The sequence below is a fragment of the Oncorhynchus mykiss genome, chromosome 7, assembly GCF_057628025.1.
Source record: "Oncorhynchus mykiss isolate SJ-2025 chromosome 7, ASM5762802v1, whole genome shotgun sequence".
Classification (NCBI taxonomy): Eukaryota; Metazoa; Chordata; class Actinopteri; order Salmoniformes; family Salmonidae; genus Oncorhynchus; species Oncorhynchus mykiss.
This window is the reverse complement of record NC_143028.1, coordinates 46,933,305-46,955,576: the sequence shown is the minus strand read 5'-3', so window position 1 is coordinate 46,955,576 and position 22,272 is coordinate 46,933,305. Positions and strand designations below refer to the sequence as shown.

Here is a 22,272-nt window from a genome sequence, read left to right as displayed (position 1 = left end):
CTCTGTCTCACATGCTCTCTTCTTTCGTTCTGTTGTTTTTATTAATTGTGGTGTTTAAACCATGTCACTCATAACCTCTCCAAGCAGACATCTGTACACACACACACACACACACACACACACACACACACACACACACACACACACACACACACACCTCCCATCAAATGAAGGAAGTCTGTTATCACATCTCTCAAGATGGCAAAATACATATTAATACAACACCATGGTTACCCTGGCATAAAAGGAGGAGAAATAACACACTTATTTGGTCTGCCTCTCGTTAAGGGGACTGCTCCTTTCTTTACTGTGAGCTTTGGCTGCTTTCCAAGGGCAAGCCTGAGGAAAAGTTCAGATTGATGTTTGTGCTACTCATTTACAGAGAATAGATCTCATTTACAGAGAATAGATCACGTAATGGCCTGCAGAGTTTATTATAAGTAATAATCAAGCCTACATTGCGGTGAAGGAAGGACAAGTGAGTTGTTCCATGGATTGTTTCCTAATGCAGGAAAATGTTCAATGGGCTGGCATGACATAATTTTGAATTATAAAGCTGGAAGGAAATTGTGTGTTTGTCCAAACAGATCGTTTTTTAATGTGATTATCAGGAGTTAAACAGCTGTGTTATTCAAATGATTCAAGCAATCAACATCTGACAGATGCTTGAACTAGTGTTCTTTTCTCATGCATTCTGTTAGGTACAAATAATGACGGTCAGCACAGAAAAGTATATTACGTAAAAAGTAAATGTTACAGTATCTTCTCCAATCAACAGCTTCTATGGGAGAACCTTCCAGAACGACAACCATCTCTGCAGCACGCTACCAATCAGGCCTTTATGGTAGAGTGGCCAGATGGAAGCCACTCCTCAGTAAAGGGCACATGACAGCCCACTTGGAGTTTGCCAGAAGGCACCGAAAGACTCTCAGACCATGAGAAACAAGATTCTCTGGTCGGATGAAACCAAGATTTAACTCTTTGGCCTGAATACCAAGCATCATGCCTGGAGGAAACCTGGAACCATCCCTACTGTGAAGCGTGGTGGTGGCAGCATCATGCTGTGGGGATGTTTTTCAGCGGCAGGAACTGGGAGACTAGTCAGGATTGAGGCCAAGATGAACACAGCAAAGTACAGAGAGATCCTTGATGAAAACCTGCTCCAGAGTGCTCAGGTCCTCAGAATGGGGCAAAGGTTCACCTTCCAACAGGACAAAAAGTGGTCCAGCCAGAGCCCGGACTTGAACCCGATCAAACATATCTGGAGAGACCTGAAAATAGCTATGCAGCAACGCTTCCCATCCAACCTGACAGAGCTTGAGAGGATCTGCAGAGAAGAATGGTAGAAACTCCCCAAATACAGGTGTGCCAAGCTTGTAGCGTCATACCCAAGAAGAATAGAGGCTGTAATCGCTGCCAAAGGTGCTTCAACAAAGTACAGAGTAAATGGTCTGAATACCTATGTAAATGTAATTTTTCTGTTTATTATTTTTAATAAATTAGCAAAAAATGTCTAAACTTGTTTTTGCTTTGTCATTGTGGGGTATAGTGTGTAGATTGATGAGGAGAAAAAACTATCTAATACATTTTAGAAAATGCTGCAATGTAACAAAATGTGGAAAAATTCAAGGTGTCTGAATATTTTCCGAAGGCACTGTATGTGGCTGGTGAGAGAGGATCCGGCGGGAATAACACTGTGCTTGACTGTGTTGGCCCCCCCCAAAATGCATATGGTTCTAACTAACTATTTTGCACAGACAAAATAACACACTCACAATACACAAGACCACCGAGAATGTCTGTGTGTACTCATTTCAATAGCTTTGAAATTAATTTAACTATATATTTTGAAGAACGCTGGAACCAATATCTCCCTCAAAACAATAACTGATGCACTGGTTTTAATTAATTCCATGCTCCTGAGACATGGATACTTCCCATCCTGACAAGCATGGCTTTGTGGATTGTTTTATACCACATCATTCATGAACAGTACGTTTTGTCCCTCTTTTTTCTCCCTTCCTCCATCCCTTGCCTGATCTCTCTCACCCTTCCTCCATCCATTACTCTCTCACTCTTTGCTCTATTGCAAATGGCCAGTGTTTCCCCTACTTCTCAAGTCTAGCATGTAGCCTAAGTCTCCGGACATTTGGTTCCTATTGGATTACAAGCTGATGTATAAACCAATCAAATACTCACAGAGGGCACAGTAATGTCAACCAGCACTAGTAAATACAGGCCAATGTTTCCACTGGTTTAAATTTCTACTCAGCTTCTACAAATTCCATGGCACTTAGCAGAAACATAATTAAGCCCCAACCACTTGTGTACATTCCCAAACAGTTCCCCAGGCAATGGTTGTATGAAAAAATGCTGGCTTAGCTAAGTAATATCCTAGATGCGCTTTCTGTATTAGCTAGCTATATTGTTGCAGTTCTGCCAAACCAATTTATCATCTACATTACACCCTCAGCATAAGGTATCAACTACATACAGTAGAGTCAATGGGACAGCAGTTATAGGGATTATCCTTTGTTTCAAACCCTCAGACCCCTTTTCACATCCCCTCTCAAATTCCCCAACTTTAAACAGCTCACCTCCCTCTCTCTCTCACCCCTCCACATAAAACCCTGTTCCTTCATAGGAAAGCTTGTCCTCTCCTCATAACCTTGTTTAGTCAAAAGCATGTTGGTTTAATTAATGCAGCCTTTCTCCTATTTCTTAGCTTTTCTTTGATGGATTGACTGGTGAGCTTTGCCCTACCAAAATGGAACAAGCTGGTTGGTTCATGATGCGGTCACACAGTGGTGGAAAAAGTACTCAATTGCCATACTTGAATAAAAGTTACGATACCGTACAGCGGGTCAGCCACCAGGGGGAGACTCGTTGAAGCAAGGTGACAGACGGAGACTAGATCAAGCGGCGGTGGCTCCCTCTGCTGGATGTGCCAGGTCTCGACGGGTCTGGCCAGGACTAATTGGGGCGGATTGAGGCTGGTGAGTAAGTCAAACCCACTGATCTGCCACAAGTGGTGGAGAACGAGGCATTTGACAACGTGGTCGGATCAAGGTTGACGTTTACGCGGTATCGGCATGGACGAGTTGATAGCTCAGTTCGTTAAGGGCCCAACAAGCGAACAGGTGGCTAACTACGATGGTCTCAAGAGGGAGGTACTCAGCCACTACTGGTACAGCCTGGCCAGATCCAGACCAGGTCTGAGCTAGGAAAGCAGCAGAAAAGTCAGTTTTTAAGAAAGCAGCAGAAAGCAGCAGAAAAGTCAGTTTTTAAGCTACTTTATTAACCAGAGTGGATAAAGCCAGAGAAGGAGAGAGGTGCCGCTCTAGCAGGCGGGGGAGGGGCCGTACTGTGAGCGAGTGACACGGGTAGGAGGGAGGGAGGGAGATACGAGAGACCGCAACCAACCAAGCCGACTTGTGCTACAGTAGACTAATAGCTGCCACCGCTAGGTTATTTAGCATCAATATGATTACGTAGTACCTGTCTTGGACTGCATCAAACTGGGAAAATCTAGTTAAGCTTGTCAACTGAGACTGCAGTGCACAAGCTTTATCATCCTACAGTTACCAATCACTTAATTCAGAATATTAAGTAGCAACCTGCCTACCTGTTGGCTCTTGGTTGTTGTAGCCTCAGTGGTGTGTATTCTTGGATGCCAAGGGAAGCCAGCCTTCTCCCCAAAATGTACCAAAACATTTCTAATAATAATTTATCTATCTTTCATCTCTCTGTTTCATCATCTATGACTGCCTATTGCCGCTTTGATGACTTATGATTGGCCAACAAGCTACAAGTGCCATGCTCCACTCTTGTGAAAAGCAAGAGCAGCGGCATAAATTATACAATTTCTTTCTCTCCACTGCAGCAGACGCGTTTGGACCTGTATGGACACTCCCGGACAAGTCAGTTAAAATTACAAATACCCGAGACCCATGACAATCATATCAGATCCGGACCCTCTTGGGTCCCAGTTCGGGTCTTGGGTATTTGGGTAAAGGTGGATCCGTGAAGACCTCTAGTATGGATTACTTACATACCCACTTTTGCCAATGACACCCAATTGCCCAGAGACAACATGTTTTGTCTGTTTTGTCAATATTTGCTATCAATGTAGCATTAAACTAACTATTACTGGTATTAGCTATATATGGCAAGTTTAGTTTAGAGTTTGTTTTCCTCAAGTTGCATGGGCAGAACACGACAGAAAGACAACAGAAGACGACATACCTAAGTCTCACAGAAGATAGCAGGCATGCTAGATAGCAACGATGACAGCTAGAGCAGCATGTACACACAAAATGGTGCAAGCTCAAGCAAGCAAAAAAGGAAATGGACCAGGATGAGATAATTGCAACCTCTTTACCTCAGACCCCAAGCAAAAGTGAAAAAGGACATTTCCATGTCTGAACTTCTCACTGAAATCTAGACCCTGACTACTAAACGAGACGCCACATTCTCCAAGGTGTCCACCATAGAGGGGGCTACCAAAGAAACATCAATGAAGATGGATGGTTTGTCAGAAAATGTGCGTCAGCTTCACACAGATGTGAGCGGGTTTCTAAAGAATGAGGGGAAGAAACTGCAGTCAGAAAACATGGAGCTGAGTGAGAGTGGAGCTGAACTTCAATGTTACTCTCCTAGGTTGAATCTGAAAATCCAAGGTGTAAGAGAGGTAGAGCGAGAGGACATCAGGGAAGCCGTCATCATATCCTGGGGCAGGTGGCTCCGTGCATCAAAGACAAACTAAGACATGTGATCAACGTTGTTCATCGACTTGGGAATCGAAGAACTGACGGACCTTCTCGCAACGTCATTCTGTGCTTCACCATGCGCCACTACAGGGAGATCATCTGGAAAGCGGCCAAGGGGAACAAGTTGCTGGACTAGAAGACGCTTCGCATCAAAGAGGCTCTGTATACCGCAGGATCAGACTCCCAGGGAGAAGCTGTGGCCGCTAATACAGAATGCTCGACAAGAGGGCAAAAAAGCCCTGACACCACACTTGAACTGACATGACATGACACCACACTTGAACTGTGAGTACTGTCAAGAGTAAATTTACCGCTCCAACTTTAACTTTATGTGAACACTTTCCCCAATTTCGTGATATCCAATCGGTAGTTACAGTCTTATCTCATTGTTGCAACTCCTGTACGGACTCGGAAGAGGCGAAGGTTGAGATCCGTGCGTCCCCCGAAACATGACCCTGCCAAGCCGCACTGCTTCTTGACACAATACTTTCTTAACCCAGAAGCCAGCCGCACCAATGTGTGAGGGGAAACACTGTACACCTGACGACCCTGTTAGCGTGCATTGCACCCGGCCCGCCACAGGAGTCACTAGAGAGCGATGGGAGAAGGACATCCAGGCCGGCCAAACCCTCCTCTAACCCAGACGACGCTTGGCCAATTGTGCACAGCCCTTAGATAATGGTTTTAAATGAGCAATCTTGACAGTCTTCTAAAGAAAGATAATTATCTCAATAATTAGAGTCTGAAGGTAGTAAGTTTTAAGTTCCTCGGTGTACACATCACGGACAAACTGAATTGGTCCACTCACACAGACAGCGTCGTGAAGAAGGCGCAGCAGCGCCTCTTCAACCTCAGGAGCCAAACCTTCAAATTCGGATTGTCATCAAAAGCACTCACAAACTTCTACAGATGCACAATCGAGAGCATCCTGTCGGGCTGTATCACCGCCTGGTACGGCAATTGCTCCGCCCACAACCGTAAGGCTCTTCAGAGGGTAGTGAGGTCTGCATAACGCATCTCCGGGGGCAAACTACCTGCCCTCCAGGACACCTACACCACCCGATGTCACAGGAAGGCCATAAAGATCATCAAGGACAACAACCACCCGAGCCACTGCCCGCTATCATCCAGTAGGCGAGGTCAGTACAGGTGCATCAAAGCAGGGACAGAGAGACTGAAAAACAGCTTCTATCTTAAGGCCATCAGACTGTTAAACAGCCACCACTAACATTGAGTGGCTGCTGCCAACACACTGACTCAACTCCATCCACTTTAATAATGGGAATTGATGTAAAATATATCACTAGCCACTTTAAACAATGCTACTTAATATAATGTTTACATACCCTACATTACTCATCTCATATGTATATGTATACACTGTACTCTATATCATATACTGCATCTTAATGTAATACATGTATCACTAGCCACTTTAAACTATGCCACTTTGTTTACATACCCTACATTACTCATCGCATATGTATATGTATATACAGTACTCTATATCATATACTGCATCTTAATGTAATACATGTATCACTAGCCACTTTAAACTATGCCACTTTGTTTACATACCCTACATTACTCATCTCATATGTATATACTGTACTTGATACCATCTACGGCATCTTGCCTATGCCGTTCTGTACCATCACTTATTCATATATCTTTATGTACATATTCTTTATCCCTTTACACTTGTGTGTATAAGGTAGTAGTTTTGGAATTGAACTAGAAGCACAAGCACTTTGCTACACTCGCATTAACATCTGCTAACCATGTGTATGTGACAAATACATTTGATTTGATTTGATTTTAACTTAAATCTTTAAAACTAGAGTTAGAACAGTTTTACACAGATCTGGCAAAGTGTGCTACGTCAGATCAATAGCAAAATGATTTGAAGAGGGGGAAAGAAACACCAGTTATTTATTTGCTCTCGAAAATAGAAACTACTAAATAAAATCTGTAACTGCACTCAAAACGAATTATGTATTATAAAAAGATCCCACTGAAATATCAACGTTTGCCAATTCCTTTTATGAAACCTTTACAACTCACAACTTCAGGTAGATGGTTAAGAAGGCTACATTCAGAACTATGTCCCTGTGTTTGAGGATGAATTCCACAGTTTTCGAATCAATAGTGTCAAACCTGTTGTGACTAGGGGGCAGTATTTTCATTTTTGGAAAAAAAACGTTCCCGTAGTAAAACAGGATATTTTGTCAGGACAAGATGCTAGAATATGCATATAATTGACAGCTTAGGATAGAAACCACTTTAAAGTTTCCAAAACTGTAAAAATATTGTCTGTGAGTATAACAGAACGATGTTACAGGCGAAAGCCTGAGAAAAATCTAATCCGGAAATGCCTCATGTTTTGAAAGCGCTGCGTTCCAATGCGTCCCTATTGAGCAGTGAATGGGCTATCAACCAGATTACTCTTTGTCCGTATTCCCGAAGGTGTCTACAGCATTGTGACGTAGTTTTACGGATTTATGTTGAAGAATATCCGTAAGCAGCTACATTGCGCAAGTGGTCACCTGATGCTCCCAGAGAGATTCTCGCGTAAAATACAGAGGTAGCCATTACTCCAATCGGTCCTACTGAAAAACGAATTGTCCCGATGGATATATTATCGAATAGATATTTGAAAAACACCTTGAGGTTTGATTATAAATAGCGTTTGCCATGTTTCTGTCGATATTATGGAGCTAATTTGGAATATTTTTAGCCGTTTTCGTGACTGCAATTTCTCAGACAAACGTGAAGAACAAGCGGAGCTATTTTGCCTACAAAAACAATATTTTTGGAAAAAAGGAACATTTGCTATCTAACTGGGAGTCTTGTGAGTGAAAACATCCGAAGCTCATCAAAGGTAAACGATTAAATTTTATTGCTTTTCTGATTTCCGTGACCAAGTTACCTGCTGCTAGCTGGACAAAATGCTATGCTAGGCTATCGATAAACTTACACAAATGCTTGTCTAGCTTTGGCTGTAAAGCATATTTTGAAAATCTGAGATGACAGGGTGATTAACAAAACGCTAAGCTGTGTCTCAATATATTTCATTTGTGATTTTCATGAATAGGAATATTTTCTAGGAATATTTATGTCCGTTGCGTTATGCTAATTAGTGTCAGTCGATGATTACGCTCCCTCATGCGGGATGGGGAGTCACTAGAGGTTAAGTTTAAACATTAGTTTAGTCTTGGACCTTATATATTATTCAGATGCAATTGACTCAGATGCTGTTATTTTATGTTTAGACTTCTGTAAAGCCTTTGACACAGTTGAACATTAATTTCTCTTTCGGTTTCTGTAAAAATTTGATCAAAGTCATTCACATGTGTTACAAAGATCTAAAGAGTTCTGTGATACTAAACCTTAATATATCCAAAAGAGTCAATATCAACATAAATGTATGACAGGGATGTCTGTCTTCACCTTTCTTATTCATTTTGGTATGCAAATTTGCATGGCTTATACATTTTTGACTGAAATATAAAAATTTACCAGCTGGCTAACAATACTAATATTTTTAGAGACAAAGCCCAGGTCGCCCATTCCCTTAATGCCATCACTGCATTCTCGCGTCTGGATTAAAACTGAATGTTTCTAAATGTGAAATCTTATGTTTACAGTATATGACTCTAATGATAAATAAATATACAATATTCCTGTAAAGGACTGCGCTAAATATTTAGGAACACAAATGAATTTCTCTCCTAAAATTAAGAAAACAAACTACATATTTAATAATTGGCTACAAAGGGATCTATCTACACTTGGAAGAGTGCTTCTGTCCAAAGCAGAGGGACTGTCTCACTTTGTGTACCATCTCATTGTCTCTATTTGTAAATCCCTCTACCTGTAATGAGATTGACAAGGCATTTCTTATTTGTAAAAGTCTTACAAACTAAAACGTCTATCCTCTGAGATAAGAGATTTGAAGGAGGTCTGGTAGTGTTGGATTTTGTTGACAAAAATAACACGTTCAAGGTCAATTGGTTGAAAAGATATTCCGTCAATACAGAATCCATTTGGTCTTACATTTTTACTGAAATGTAATTATTTTCCTGAAATATCACCTACTAAATTAGGTATGTTTCCCAAACAAGCTTTAATGTCCTGGATTTTTTTTTCCCTACACAACTTTTCCCTGCATTTTTCCCTGCTTTTCCCTGCTTTTGTGGAATAATTCAGAAATAACTGTAAGGAGTAAGTCATTGTTCTACCCTAGCTGGCATGAAAGAAATATTAACTTAGTTCTTGATGTATTCGACAACAGGGGTAATATTCTTTCATATGAATAATTTATTACATTGAATGAGTTTCCAATACCTTTCAGAGAGTTTATTTATGTGATCAAAGTCATTCCTAGTGGTCTGACTACGCTAAGAAAAACTAATCTTAGCTTTGGTGATGATCACAGAGCTTATCCAGCACTTAGCCTGTAAGGTGTGGGCTTACTTGAGAAATCTTGTTGTAACAAATACATAAAGACACTTTCCATTCAAGGAACAAATTTATGCCTAGAGGTACACTTTGTTTGGAACATGTTAATTCCTGACATTGTCTGGAAAAAAGCAGGGTTAATGCATAAGATACTATACATCCATATAATTCCACGGTGTCCACATTTCTTGATGTTGATGATATATATGTGTTTTCTGCAAAAAAGGTGGAAATCTTATGCATTTTTTCTAAGAATGTAAATCTATGATAGATTTTTGGAGAAAACATTGCAGAGTACATATTTAGATTTTTGAACACTACCAATGTTGTTGACATGAACGATATTGCATGTTACAATTGTAATACTGTTACCAAATACATTAAACATAAACAAAAATTCCAGAAAGCTATACCAAAATGTAAATATTTCTGATTTATTTGAATCCCTAGTTAATAACAAAAATGGTCCTTGAATTTTTATAATGAGATTTTTTTGTGTAAGGACAATTGCACAATTGTTTTTTTTATTTATTAAGGTCTCTTCTTGTTTTAACTATGCATTTTGTTTTGTGGTAGACATGTTTGATGTAGTGATGTAAATTGTTGATTGCTGATAATCTGTGTAACTGTCACGTTCTGACCTCTATTTCCGTTGTTTTGTATTTATTTAGTATGGTCAGGGCGTGAGTTGGGTGGGCAGTCTATGTTTGTTTTTCTATGTTTTGGGGCATTTCTATGTTTTCGGCCTAGTATGGTTCTCAATCAGAGGCAGGTGTCATTAGTTGTCTCTGATTGAGAATCATACTTAGGTAGCCTGGGTTTCACTGTGTGTTTGTGGGTGATTGTTCCTGTCACTGTGTTTGTTGTCACAGGATAGGCTGTATAGGTTTTTTCACGTTCCGGTTGTTGTTTTGTAGATAAGTTATTTCATGTATCGTTCATTTTCCATTAAAGAAACATGAGTAACCACCATGCTGCTTTTTGGTCCGCTTCTCCTCCTACAGACGAACGTCGTTACAGTAACAAATATTTGTGCCGGATATTTGTAATTTGTACTTGGAATAAAAAGGAAAAAATGTAATAAAATGGACATTCATAAAGTTGGTGTAAACTTCCAATGCATTTCAACAATATTGCCAGATGGCCAGGAATGGATTACATCAGACATGGTTACTTCTGCTGCCTGAAAGCTTAATACAAATCTCTGCAGTTGAAAATGAAATGCTACATTGAAAGAAATGGGAGATAATGTCTAGATGATTTTACAGTGGAGATCAATTTTATAAATTGCCTGGTTTGGCTAATACTGCAGAATAGTGAATAGGCATTTCAACGTCATAGCCTTAGCCGGTGGTATCTTTTGGAATAGACACTGGCTGGAATGGGGTTTTAACCAATCAGCATCCAGGATTAGACCCACCCGTTGTATAATATTTGTTAATGCTATCGAGCCAGGCAAGCTATGATATCACAGATGAAAGGGGAAAGATACTGTAAATAGCTAAATAAATCAAGCTAACATGTGATGTAGCATATAAGAGGGAGATGTGCATAGCTCACATTAGCCAGCTACCTTTCTAACAGCAGCTAACTGTAGCCCATTGGCATTTAGGGTTAATACCGGGCAAGCACTTGGGCACAAGCTTGGTAACGAATCATAGGATATAGCCAGCTTGCTTTCAATAATATTTAAACTCGAACTGGCTAGCTAATGTGTTAGCTAGCTTGCCAACTAATTTCAAGTCAGACAAAGACAATGATAACTGACACAGATTTTCAAGTTGGGTAGCTAGCATTTGGGGGCTTCGTCTGCTAACCCAAAACAACATGCCTGTTCTCATAAAAGTTTATTGTGTATTTTCAAGGGCAAAAATAAATGAAGGATGGTACTCGTCTACTACAAATATAGCTATGGCTCTGGCAGCAAATAGCAAAACGTATCAGCAAGCATTCAGCAACGCAGACAGCTGGTTGCACCGTAACGGTGTCAGCATCACCGGCATGAAAATATTATGTAGTTACCATCCATCTATTAGCATATAAATTACTAGAGGCTACCTTTCCCTAGGCTGAGTTTAGGGACCTACATCAAAGGAAAGGACAGAAAATAAAAATATATTTTCAATTTGAGTGGTATCAATGGAAAGACTGGCTCTGTGGCTGCACTGCTAGGAACCAACTCTACTGAGTTGCACTGCACTACCTGAGCCACTAGTGTGGATTGTAGACTCCGTCTCATGCTACCACTAGAGTGAAAGCACCGCCAGCATTCAAAAGTGACCAAAACATCAGCCAGGAAGCATAGGAACTGAGGAGTGGTCTGTGGTCCCCACCTGCAGAACCACTCCTTTATTGGGGGTGTCTTGCTAATTGCCTATCATTTCCACCTGTTGTCTATTCCATTTGCACAATAGCATGTGAAATTTATTGTCAATCAGTGTTGCTTCCTAAGTGGACAGTTTGATTTCACAGAAGTGTGATTGACTTGGAGTTACATTGTGTTGTTTAAGTGTTCCCTTTATTTTTTTGAGCAGTGTAGTAGCCCTCCCTAGGGGCAGGCAGCTGAGTGTCTTGAGGCTTAAAGCTAGTCAGAGTACCACCACTGCATTGAGATCTTTTGACCTTCAGTAACTTGTGAAGACACACTTGTGAGTTCAGAAAGAATGGCTGTCATGACCCCTTCACTTAATCTGGTTAGATGAAAGCAAGAGATGAACTATTAAGTCCTAACCATGATATTAACTGTAAAGCCTTAACACACACATTCTACTCCAAGAATAATAATCTGTCCCTTCACTTTGTTAAACAGCAGACCAGAAACAATGTTATGGGAGTGAGACTACTACATTTGGCGCAGACAGGCAGACCAACCAGTCTACAGTTTGGGTCCAGTGGGAGATTCCTTATTTCATTTCTTCCTATGCTAAACTATCCTTTAGTCCTGTCCTTGGCACTCATAGTCACAATTGATTAGGGGAGGCTGTTTCAGTCTGTGTCATTTGGGGGGCTTTAACAGGAAATGGGAGCTCACTGGAGACTCTGATGGAAACTTTTCAGCACTGGCTTGCTGATTCAAAGCCTGAGAGAACCATGTTTGCAGAATGACGAGAACAATGCTTACTGGAACTGGAGACTCCTCTGTTAAAAGTTTAAGACGGAGGTCTGAGATTAGCTGAGAAGCTGCAGAGCAGCACTAGAGGCTCAGGCAGACACATCCCTCTCCATCCCAGCATCCTAATGAAGGAAGGCACAGATCTAGGATCTTATTTGAGCCCGTTTGCTACAGCAGGGAAATTATCCTGAAGCAACAGGAAATGTGGATTATACTGTATATAATAGATTTTTGTTGATACATTTTTCATTAGGGCAAATAAAGTCTGACCTTTTAAAGTGGAAATTACAAACTTTAGAAGTCTTTTTAAACCTTGAATACACTACAAATTTGCATTTCCTGCCGTGCAGGAAAATTCTCAGAAACAAAAGAGTGACCAAATTATGATCCTACAACTGTAGTTCAGATATGCATCAGAGGAGGTATACAGTGTTCTTATATAGGCTTTTTAAGGAACTTTTAGTGACAGTTTAACGCAGCACACTAAATGTCAATGTCTCGGGCTGTTTTATTCTAGTTTTCATTGCACCCTAAATATGTCTGTGTCTTACTGTAACCCTTATTAGGTTGTTTCCTCCCATAGTAGCTGGCTGATTGCAGGGTTAATCCCCACGGCTTGTAGTTGAGGACCCTTTCAGATCAGCAAAACCCCCAATAATGCCTTTAGGATTTCCCAATAATGGAGAAGGGTTACATCACGACACCATCAACCTGTCCTCTCAAACGGAACACATAATTTCCCGTGTGTGTTTAAAACGTGCGTGCATTTAGTCTGTGTTAATGTCTGTGTGTTCATGTGGGAGTGTGTTCGTGTGTTTGAGTATATGGACTGGCAGCAGGGGGCCTATGAACCTGGGATCTTCAAAAAACGATTGAAAATGCAGCTGGCCATCCAACTCATCTACACACACACACACTCTTTCCCTCTGACTATCTAAACACACGGTCACTATTGTACTTGGCGGTGAACCTCCATGCGGGATAGCTGAACACGCCACACTGGAATGCCTTTGAAATACTCTTTGAATGACTGTGCACTTATCTGTTCTAGGTGCTGAGAATGAAAGGAACACAGGAAGACTTGAGACATCAGTTAAACGTGTCGGCACAAGTTAATCTCCCAGAACAGAAGGCTGGTGTTATTCAGCAGGGTTGTTCCATGTTTGGGAAACAAAAGACTTCCCAGCCAGCCTGTAGTTGGTGTGGAGATAACACCATCAGCTTAAACTCCTAGCTTTGAGGGTCTCCCCTAAGCGGTTGGGAACTGTCAGCCTCTAATTACACAAGCTGGAAAGCCATGGCCACTTTTTTCTATGACTGCTGTGTTGTTCCCCTCTAACACCAAGGGAGATGCAGTGCCTTCAGAAAGTATTCAGACCCCTTGACTTATTCCACATTCTGTTGTTTTACAGCCTGAATTCAAAATGGATGAAATAATTTTTTCTCTCTACACACAATACAACATAATGACAAATTGAAAACATTTTTCACATTTATAAAATCTTTAATACAGAAATCAATAATTTACGTAACTATTCACACTCCTGAGTCAATACATGTTACATTCACTTTTGGCAGCGATTACAGCTGTGAGTCTTTCTGGGTAAGTCTCCAAGAGGTTTTCACATCTGGATTGTACAATATTTACACATTATTCTTTAAAAAATGCATCAAGCTCAGTCAAGTTGGTTATTGATCATTGCTAGACAGACATTTTCAAGTCTTGACATCGATTTTCGAAACGATTTAAGTCAGAACTCTAACTAGGCCTCTCAGTAACATTCAATGTTGTCTTGGTAGGCAACTCCAGTGTATATTTGGACTTGTGTTCTAGGTTATTGTCCTACTGAAAGGTGAATTTGTCTCCCATCGTCTGTTGGAAAACAGACTGAACCAGGTTTTCAACTAGGATTTTGCCTGTGCTTTGCTCTATTCCGTTGCTTTTTATCCTAAAGAAAACTCCCTAGTCCGATGACGAGCATACGCATTACAAAAATCGAATCAAATAAAATGTTATTTGTCACATGCGCCGAATACAACTAGACCTTACCTGGAAATGCTTGCTTGTGAACCCATCTCTACATTGTAGAGTTGAAAAATAGTAACACACAAGGAATAAAATAAATAAAATATACAAGAATGGAGCTATATTCAGGGAGTACCAGAATCAGATCAATGTGCAGAGGTACGAGGTATTTGAGGTAGATATGTACATGAAGGCAGGGTATATTGACTAGGCATCAGGATAGATAATAATAATAAGAGTAAATTAAAGAACAGAGTAGCAGCAGCAAATGATGTGTGTAAAAGTGTGTGTGTGTGTGCTGTGTATGTTTGTGTTGTGTCAGTATGCGTGTGTGTGTGAGTGAGTGCATACGTAATATACAGTGCCTTGCGAAAGTATTCGGCCCCCTTGAACTTTGCGACCTTTTGCCACATTTCAGGCTTCAAACATAAAGACATAAAACTGTATTTTTTTGTGAAGAATCAACAACAAGTGGGACACAATCATGAAGTGGAACGACATTTATTGAATATTTCAAACTTTTTTAACAAATCAAAAACTGAAAAATTGGGCGTGCAAAATTATTCAGCCCCTTTACTTTCAGTGCAGCAAACTCTCTCCAGAAGTTCAGTGAGGATCTCTGAATGATCCAATGTTGACCTAAATGACTAATGATGATAAATACAATCCACCTGTGTGTAATCAAGTCTCTGTATAAATGCACCTGCACTGTGATAGTCTCAGAGGTCTGTTAAAAGCGCAGAGAGCATTATGAAGAACAAGGAACACACCAGGCAGGTCCAAGATACTGCTGTGAAGAAGTTTAAAACCGGATTTGGATACAAAAAGATTTCCCAAGCTTTAAACATCCCAAGGAGCACTGTGCAAGCGATAATATTGAAATGGAAGGAGTATCAGACCACTGCAAATCTACCAAGACCTGGCCGTCCCTCTAAACTTTCAGCTCATACAAGGAGAAGACTGATCAGAGATGCAGCCAAGAGGCCCATGATCACTCTGGATGAACTGCAGAGATCTACAGCTGAGGTGGGAGACTCTGTCCATAGGACAACAATCAGTCGTATATTGCACAAATCTGGCCTTTATGGAAGAGTGGCAAGAAGAAAGCCATTTCTTAAAGATATCCATAAAAAGTGTTGTTTAAAGTTTGCCACAAGCCACCTGGGAGACACACCAAACATGTGGAAGAAGGTGCTCTGGTCAGATGAAACCAAAATTGAACTTTTTGGCAACAATGCAAAACGTTATGTTTGGTGTAAAAGCAACACAGCTGAACACACCATACCCACTGTCAAACATGGTGGTGGCAGCATCATGGTTTGGGCCTGCTTTTCTTCAGCAGGGACAGGGAAGATGGTTAAAATTGATGGGAAGATGGATGGAGCCAAATACAGGACCATTCTGGAAGAAAACCTGATGGAGTCTGCAAAAGACCTGAGACTGGGACGGAGATTTGTCTTCCAACAAGACAATGATCCAAAACATAAAGCAAAATCTACAATGGAATGGTTCAAAAATAAACATATCCAGGTGTTAGAATGGCCAAGTCAAAGTCCAGACCTGAATCCAATCGAGAATCTGTGGAAAGAACTGAAAACTGCTGTTCACAAATGCTCTCCATCCAACCTCACTGAGCTCGAGCTGTTTTGCAAGGAGGAATGGGAAAAAATGTCAGTCTCTCGATGTGCAAAACTGATAGAGACATACCCCAAGCGACTTACAGCTGTAATCGCAGCAAAAGGTGGCGCTACAAAGTATTAACTTAAGGGGGCTGAATAATTTTGCACGCCCAATTTTTCAGTTTTTGATTTGTTAAAAAAGTTTGAAATATCCAATAAATGTCGTTCCACTTCATGATTGTGTCCCACTTGTTGTTGATTCTTCACAAAAAAATACAGTTTTATATCTTTATGTTTGAAGCCTGAAATGTGGCAAAAGGTCGCAAAGTTCAAGGGGGCCGAATACTTTCGCAAGGCACTGTATGTAAATGTGTGTGGGTTTTGTCTGGGAGTGGCAATGTAGTGTGTGTGAGTGAGCGAGTATATGGTTTGTATATGTAATCTAGTGAGTGTGCGTAGGGTCAGTGCAAGACAGAGTCAGTGTAGATAGTCGGGTAGCATTAATTTACTATTTAGTCTTATGGCATGGGGGTAGAAGCTGTCTCGGAGCCTGTTGGTCTGAGAGCCAATGCTCCGTTACCGTTTGCTGGATGGTAGCAGAGTGAAAAGTCTATAAAGTCTATAGCTTGGGTGACTGGAGTCTTTGGCAATTTTTCTTGCCTTCCTCTGATACCGCCTGATAAAGAGGACCTGGATGGCAGGGAGCTCGGCCCCAGTCATGTACTGGTCTGTCCGCACCATTCTCTGTAGAGCTTTGCGAGGGCCCATGCCAAACCCTCTTTAAGACTGTGAAGGTGTGTGTTGACCATGTTAATTTTGTCCTTAGTGATGTGGATGCCAAGGAACTTGAAGCTCTCGACCCACTCCACAACAGCTCCCTCAATGTGAATGTGGGCGTGCTCTCCCCTCTTTCTCCTATAGTCCACGATCAGCTCATTGAGGGAGAGGTTGTTGTCCTTGTGTCACACTGCTAAGTCTTGTACTTCCTCCCTGTAAGCTGACTCATCGCCGTTGGTGATCAGGCCTACCATCGTAGTGTCGTCAGCAAACTTGATGATGGTGTTTGAGTCGTGCGTGGCCACGCAGTTTTGGGTAAATAGGAAGTACAGGAGGAGACTAAGCACACCCCTGAGGGGCATCTGTGTTGAGGGTCAGCATGGTGGAGATGTTGTTGTCTACCCTTACCACCTGAAGGCGGCCCATCAGGAAGTCCAGGATACAGTTGCAGAGGAATGGGTTTAGTCCCAGGGTCCTTAGCTTGGTGATGAGCTTGGAGGGGACTATGGTGTTGAAGGCTGAGCTGTATGTAATCTATGAACAGCATTCTCACCCTGCTATCCAGGTGGGAGAGGGCAGTGTGAAGTGCAATTGAGATTTTGTCAACATTGGATCTTTTGGGGCGGTATGCGAATGGGAGTGGGTCTAGGGTGTCTGGGATAATGGTGTTGATGTGTGTCGTGAGCAGCCTTTCAAAGCACTTCATTATTTCCGATGTGTACTACACGGCGATAGTCATTTAGGCAGGTTACCTTGGAGCTCTTAGGAACAGGGACAATGGTGGTCAGCTTGAAACATGTTGGGATTAGAGAATGGGACAAGGAGAGATTGAAAATGTTTGTGAAGACACTTGCCAGTTTGTTTGGGCATGCTTTGAGAATGCGCCCTGGTTTTCCGTCTGGTCTGACGGCCTAGTAAGTGTTAACCTGTTAAAACATTTTGCTCACATCACCCATTGAGAGTGAGATCTGAAAAAACAGGGGCTTTCAAGTTATATTCCTTGAAGTGAGCATAAAAAGGCATTTAGCTCATTTGGGAGTTCTGCATGGCTAGGTTTCCCTTTGTAATTCGTTATCGTCTGCAAGCCCTGCCACAGATGACAAGCATTGGAGCTGGTGTAACAGGATTCCACCTTCATCCTATATTGTCCATTTGCATGTTTGATGTCTTGTCGGAAGTCAGAGCGAGCTTTCTTGTACGAGTCCATGTCCGTGTCCCATTCCTTGTAAGCGGTAGCTCTAGCTTTTAGCCCAGTGCGGATATTGCCTGTAATCCAGGGTTTTTGGTTTGGAAACATTTTTATAGTCACTGTAGGGATGACATCATCTATACATTTATTGATGAAGCCCGTGACTGATGTGGTAAAGGCCTCAATGCTATCGGATGAATCCTGGAACATATCCCGTCTGTACTAGCAAAACGGTCTTGTCGCCTCGCGTCTGCTTCATCTGTATTGAGCGCATCACTGATACTTACTGCTTGAGTTTAGTTTGTAAACAGGAAGCAGGAGAATGGAGTCCGGGTCAGATTTGCCAAAGGGAGGACAAGGGAGGGCCTTGTATGCATTTCTGTGGGTAGAATAAAAGTGGTCTAGACATTTAGTGCCCCTAGTGGAGATGGAGACTTGTAGGTAGAAGTGACGAAGGACGGTTTCATGTCTCCCCGCATTAAAGTCTCCTCCCACCAAAAACGCTGCCTCTGGGCAAGCTGTTTCTTGTTTGTTTATGGCCTCATACAGTTTGTTGACTGCCAGAGTGGTGTTGGCTTGTGAAGTTACGTAGACAGCCATGATCATTTCAAATGAGAACTCTCTTGATAGATTAAAGGGTCTGCAGATGACCATGCGGTTGTGAGGATTGACGTTGGTAGAAACGAGAAGCAGGTACAGGGAGTGAACATTTAATGATCAACGGACATGGAACGGAACAGGACAGGACAGCGTCTGGACAAGAACACATAATGACATTAATGCGGACACAGGGAACAAACAGTTATAGCCGGGGAAATGAACAAAGGGAAGGAGTCAAGGTGAGTCCAATGAGCACTGCTGCGCGTAATGATGGTGACAGATGTGCGAAATGAAGTACAGCCTGGCCCCTCCAGCGCCGGAGAGAGGGAGCAGGCATGACAGAGGTATTCTATATCAGGTGGGAAAAAGCTTGAGATTTCCTTCACACTTGAAGCAGAACACCAGTTGTTATAAAAAACACACTCCACCTCCTTTCGACTTCCCCGAAGCAGCCATATGATCTTGCCGCTGTATGGAGACTCCACCAAGTACTACGTGCATAGTGTCAACATCCAGACAGGTTTCAGTAAGATATATAATATCTCTGCTTTTCAAGTCTCTCTGATAGGATGCCTGTATCTTTGTAGTGACTGGGTGTATTGATACAACATCCAAAGTGTAATTAATAACTTCACCATGCTCAATGATACAGTGCCCATCCTAATTATTGGGACAGTGAAATAAATAATGTACTCCACATGTGTAATTTTGGAGTCACTTTTATCATAAAAAATAATAGAATATGTTTCTAAACACTTCTCCATCAATGTGGATGCTACCATGATTGTGTATAGTCCTGAATGAATCGTGAATAATGATGAGTGAGAAAGTTACAGACGCAAAAAAAATATCATACCCCCAAGACATGCTAACCTCTCACCATTACAATAACAGGAGAGGTTAGAATTTGAGGGGGCATGATTTGTGCATCTGTAACTTTATAACTTAGCACTTTTTAGGAATCATTCAGGACTATCCGTAATCATGGTAGCATCCACATTAATGTAGAAATAATCTGTAACACAACCAAAACAAACAGCAAATGCACCCAACAAGTTTATAGAGTCACAAACTTGATGTAATCATTGTGTGCTAGGAATGTGGGATCAAATACTAAACTTTTGACTACTTTAATATACATAAGTGAATATACATAAGCTGACAGTCTGCACTTTAACCTCATAGTCACTGTATAATGTAAAATCCAAAGTGCTGGAGTACAGAGCCGAAAGAAGAATAAGTGCTTCACTGTCCAAATAATTATGGAGGGCATATTCAATGCCTGCTTTTGATTTTTTTTTGTACCAATCTACCAATAAGTGCACTTATTTGTGAGGCATTGGAAAACCTCCTTGGTCTTAGTGGTTGAATCTGTGTTTGAAATCTACTGCTCGACTGAGGGACCTTAAAGGTAATTGCATGTGTGGAGTACAGAGATGCGGTAATCAATTTAAAAATCATGTTAAACACTATCATTGCACACAGAGTGATACTATGCAACTTATGAAGCAATTATTTACTCCTGAAATTATTTAGGCTTGCCATAACAAAGGGCGGTGGGTGTGGGGCGTTTTCCCCCCAAATTTCGTGATATCCAATTTGTAATTGCAGTCTTGTCCCATCGCTTCAACTCCCATACGGACTCGGGAGAGGCGAACAAAACATTTAAGCTTTTAATTTTCTATTAATTTCACTTTAACATTATGAGCTGTCGTGTGTAAGCCAGTGACACATAAATCAAAATGTAATCAATTATAAATTCAGGTTGTAACATCAAAATGTGGAGAAAGTCAAGGGGTGTGAATACTTTCTGAAGGCACTGTATCAAACTCAATTATCTCATACTCCGGCACATTGATTGATTCGGTACTGGTACCCCGTGTATATGGCCAAGTTATTGTTACTCATTGTGTATTTATTCCCTTTGTTATAATTGTCTCTCTGCATTGTTGGGAAGGGCCTGTAAGTAAGCATTTCACTGTCAATCTACACCTGCTGTTCATAAATTATCTAACAAATAAAATACAGGGGTTACTTCTAAACGACCTGAATCTGATCATCTTTTCAATCTGTTGATATTTATCTCACATGAGAAAACGGTTTGTGGAATCTAGCTACACAATATAACACACTATAATATTGCGCGCACACATACACCTACGGTTTGGTTTATTCTTCCTGCTGTGTTTGCTTGCCACTTGGGTCGTCCAAAGTCTAAAACATATCCCAAGACAATCCCAAGGGCAGACCCAGCACTCAACTCTATTCCACCTAGTGTCTATTCATCAGACAAAAGTTTATCATTAAACTGTAAAAAGGTTAACACCGCTGGAAATGTAAGGGTTATATTATATCTAGACACAAACAATACATCACTATATGTCTATATTCTGGTGTATTGTACTTGTGTTATTTCAGTATTTAAACTTGCTTGAAAGTGATAAACGCTCCTCCATCAACACCAGCACTTCACCGTCTCTCACCTCAGAAAGAAATAGTAAGAGCTGTTCTCCACGACGCTGTAGGAGTAACAGGGGAAGTAACCCAACCCGGTGACATTGAACCGGGAGCCAGTGGGGACCTCCAGCATGCTGCCCCACGCCTGGTCGCATTGCAGCTCGATCTCTGCGGAGAAGAAGAGGTCCGTGTCATACTGCCAAGGTAGGTAGTTATACACACTGTACGAGTCCTTGTGCAGCGCAAGCACCTTGGCGAACACGATGATCTCCGCGAGCTCCGCACGGCACGCCTCAGTCTGGGGTCTCCAGTCGTGGGCCAACTGACATCCCCAAACCCCGCTCAGACAGGTCGCCAGAATCAACGCAAAAATACCACCCATATCTGTCAACTGAGGGTTTCGATTGCAGCCACTACGAAACACAAATTCCGGGCAGTGAAGGGTGTGCGGGCTGGTGAGAGTTACAGGACCAGGACCACTGACTTCTCATCAAACTGTCAGGCACGACTGTATTCCATAGGCTTGTCAGTGCATGCAGCACCAATATGTGACAGGTATCATACAAGTAGGCTCTCTTTATAAATAACAGCAAGAAAGTGATAAAGTAAGTTGTTGCATTCAAATACAACAGCAGTTACTTATGCTAAATCCTCTTCCCTCATCCCCTCCTGCACGCCAGGCTACACTGTGAGTGCTGATCTAAAATTACGCGCAGCTTCCCTGGATCCTGTGAGTAGAGGCTCTCTGTGCGCTTGACATCTGACACGCACTAAAGTAGGCTATTCTGACTAGCCAAGAGAACACCTTGTCTATTACCTAACACTTTATAATACATAACCTCTCTCAATTATACATGCATGGGGTAATCGTGCTTCTACAGCTGCATTGCTTGCTGTTTGGGTTTCTGTATCGGCCCTTTTTGACATCTACTGCTACATGTGATTGGTTGATCGGGGTTATCAACAGTGCCATTGCTTAAAATTGAGAGCCTATCGAATGTTTTTTTTTGTAATCCTCCAAAATTGCAGACCATGGTCTACTTCCATACATTTCCAACATCACATAATATTGGGTTTATTTCCGTACTTCTGTATTTCTTCGATCACAATAAGCCTTGTAAAATGTACTAAAAGAAATTCGTTTTCAGCCCCTCACAACAGCAACCTTATCACAGACACAAACTATGTCTTATGGGGTCATGACTTCTGAGATATGATGAACTGGGGCCCATCCACTCCACGTGTGATAACAAGTTGAGGGT

The 22,272-nt window shown here is 41.5% G+C and overlaps 1 protein-coding gene across 2 annotated transcripts in view; it reads right to left on the bottom strand.

The window, feature by feature from the left end:
• The window catches only part of LOC110527978 (coiled-coil domain-containing protein 3), a 37,628-nt gene extending 15,723 nt beyond the window's left edge, over positions 1–21,905 (bottom strand). For both annotated transcript variants that reach the window (XR_005052600.2, XM_021609638.3), the window contains exon 1: positions 21,037–21,905. Coding sequence is in view for 1 of the 2 variants with exons in the window: in XM_021609638.3 (XP_021465313.3) it covers positions 21,037–21,392 (356 nt within the window). In the remaining variant the exon portion in view is untranslated. The remainder of the gene's footprint in view (positions 1–21,036) is intronic.
• Between the last annotated feature and the right edge of the window lie 367 nt (positions 21,906–22,272).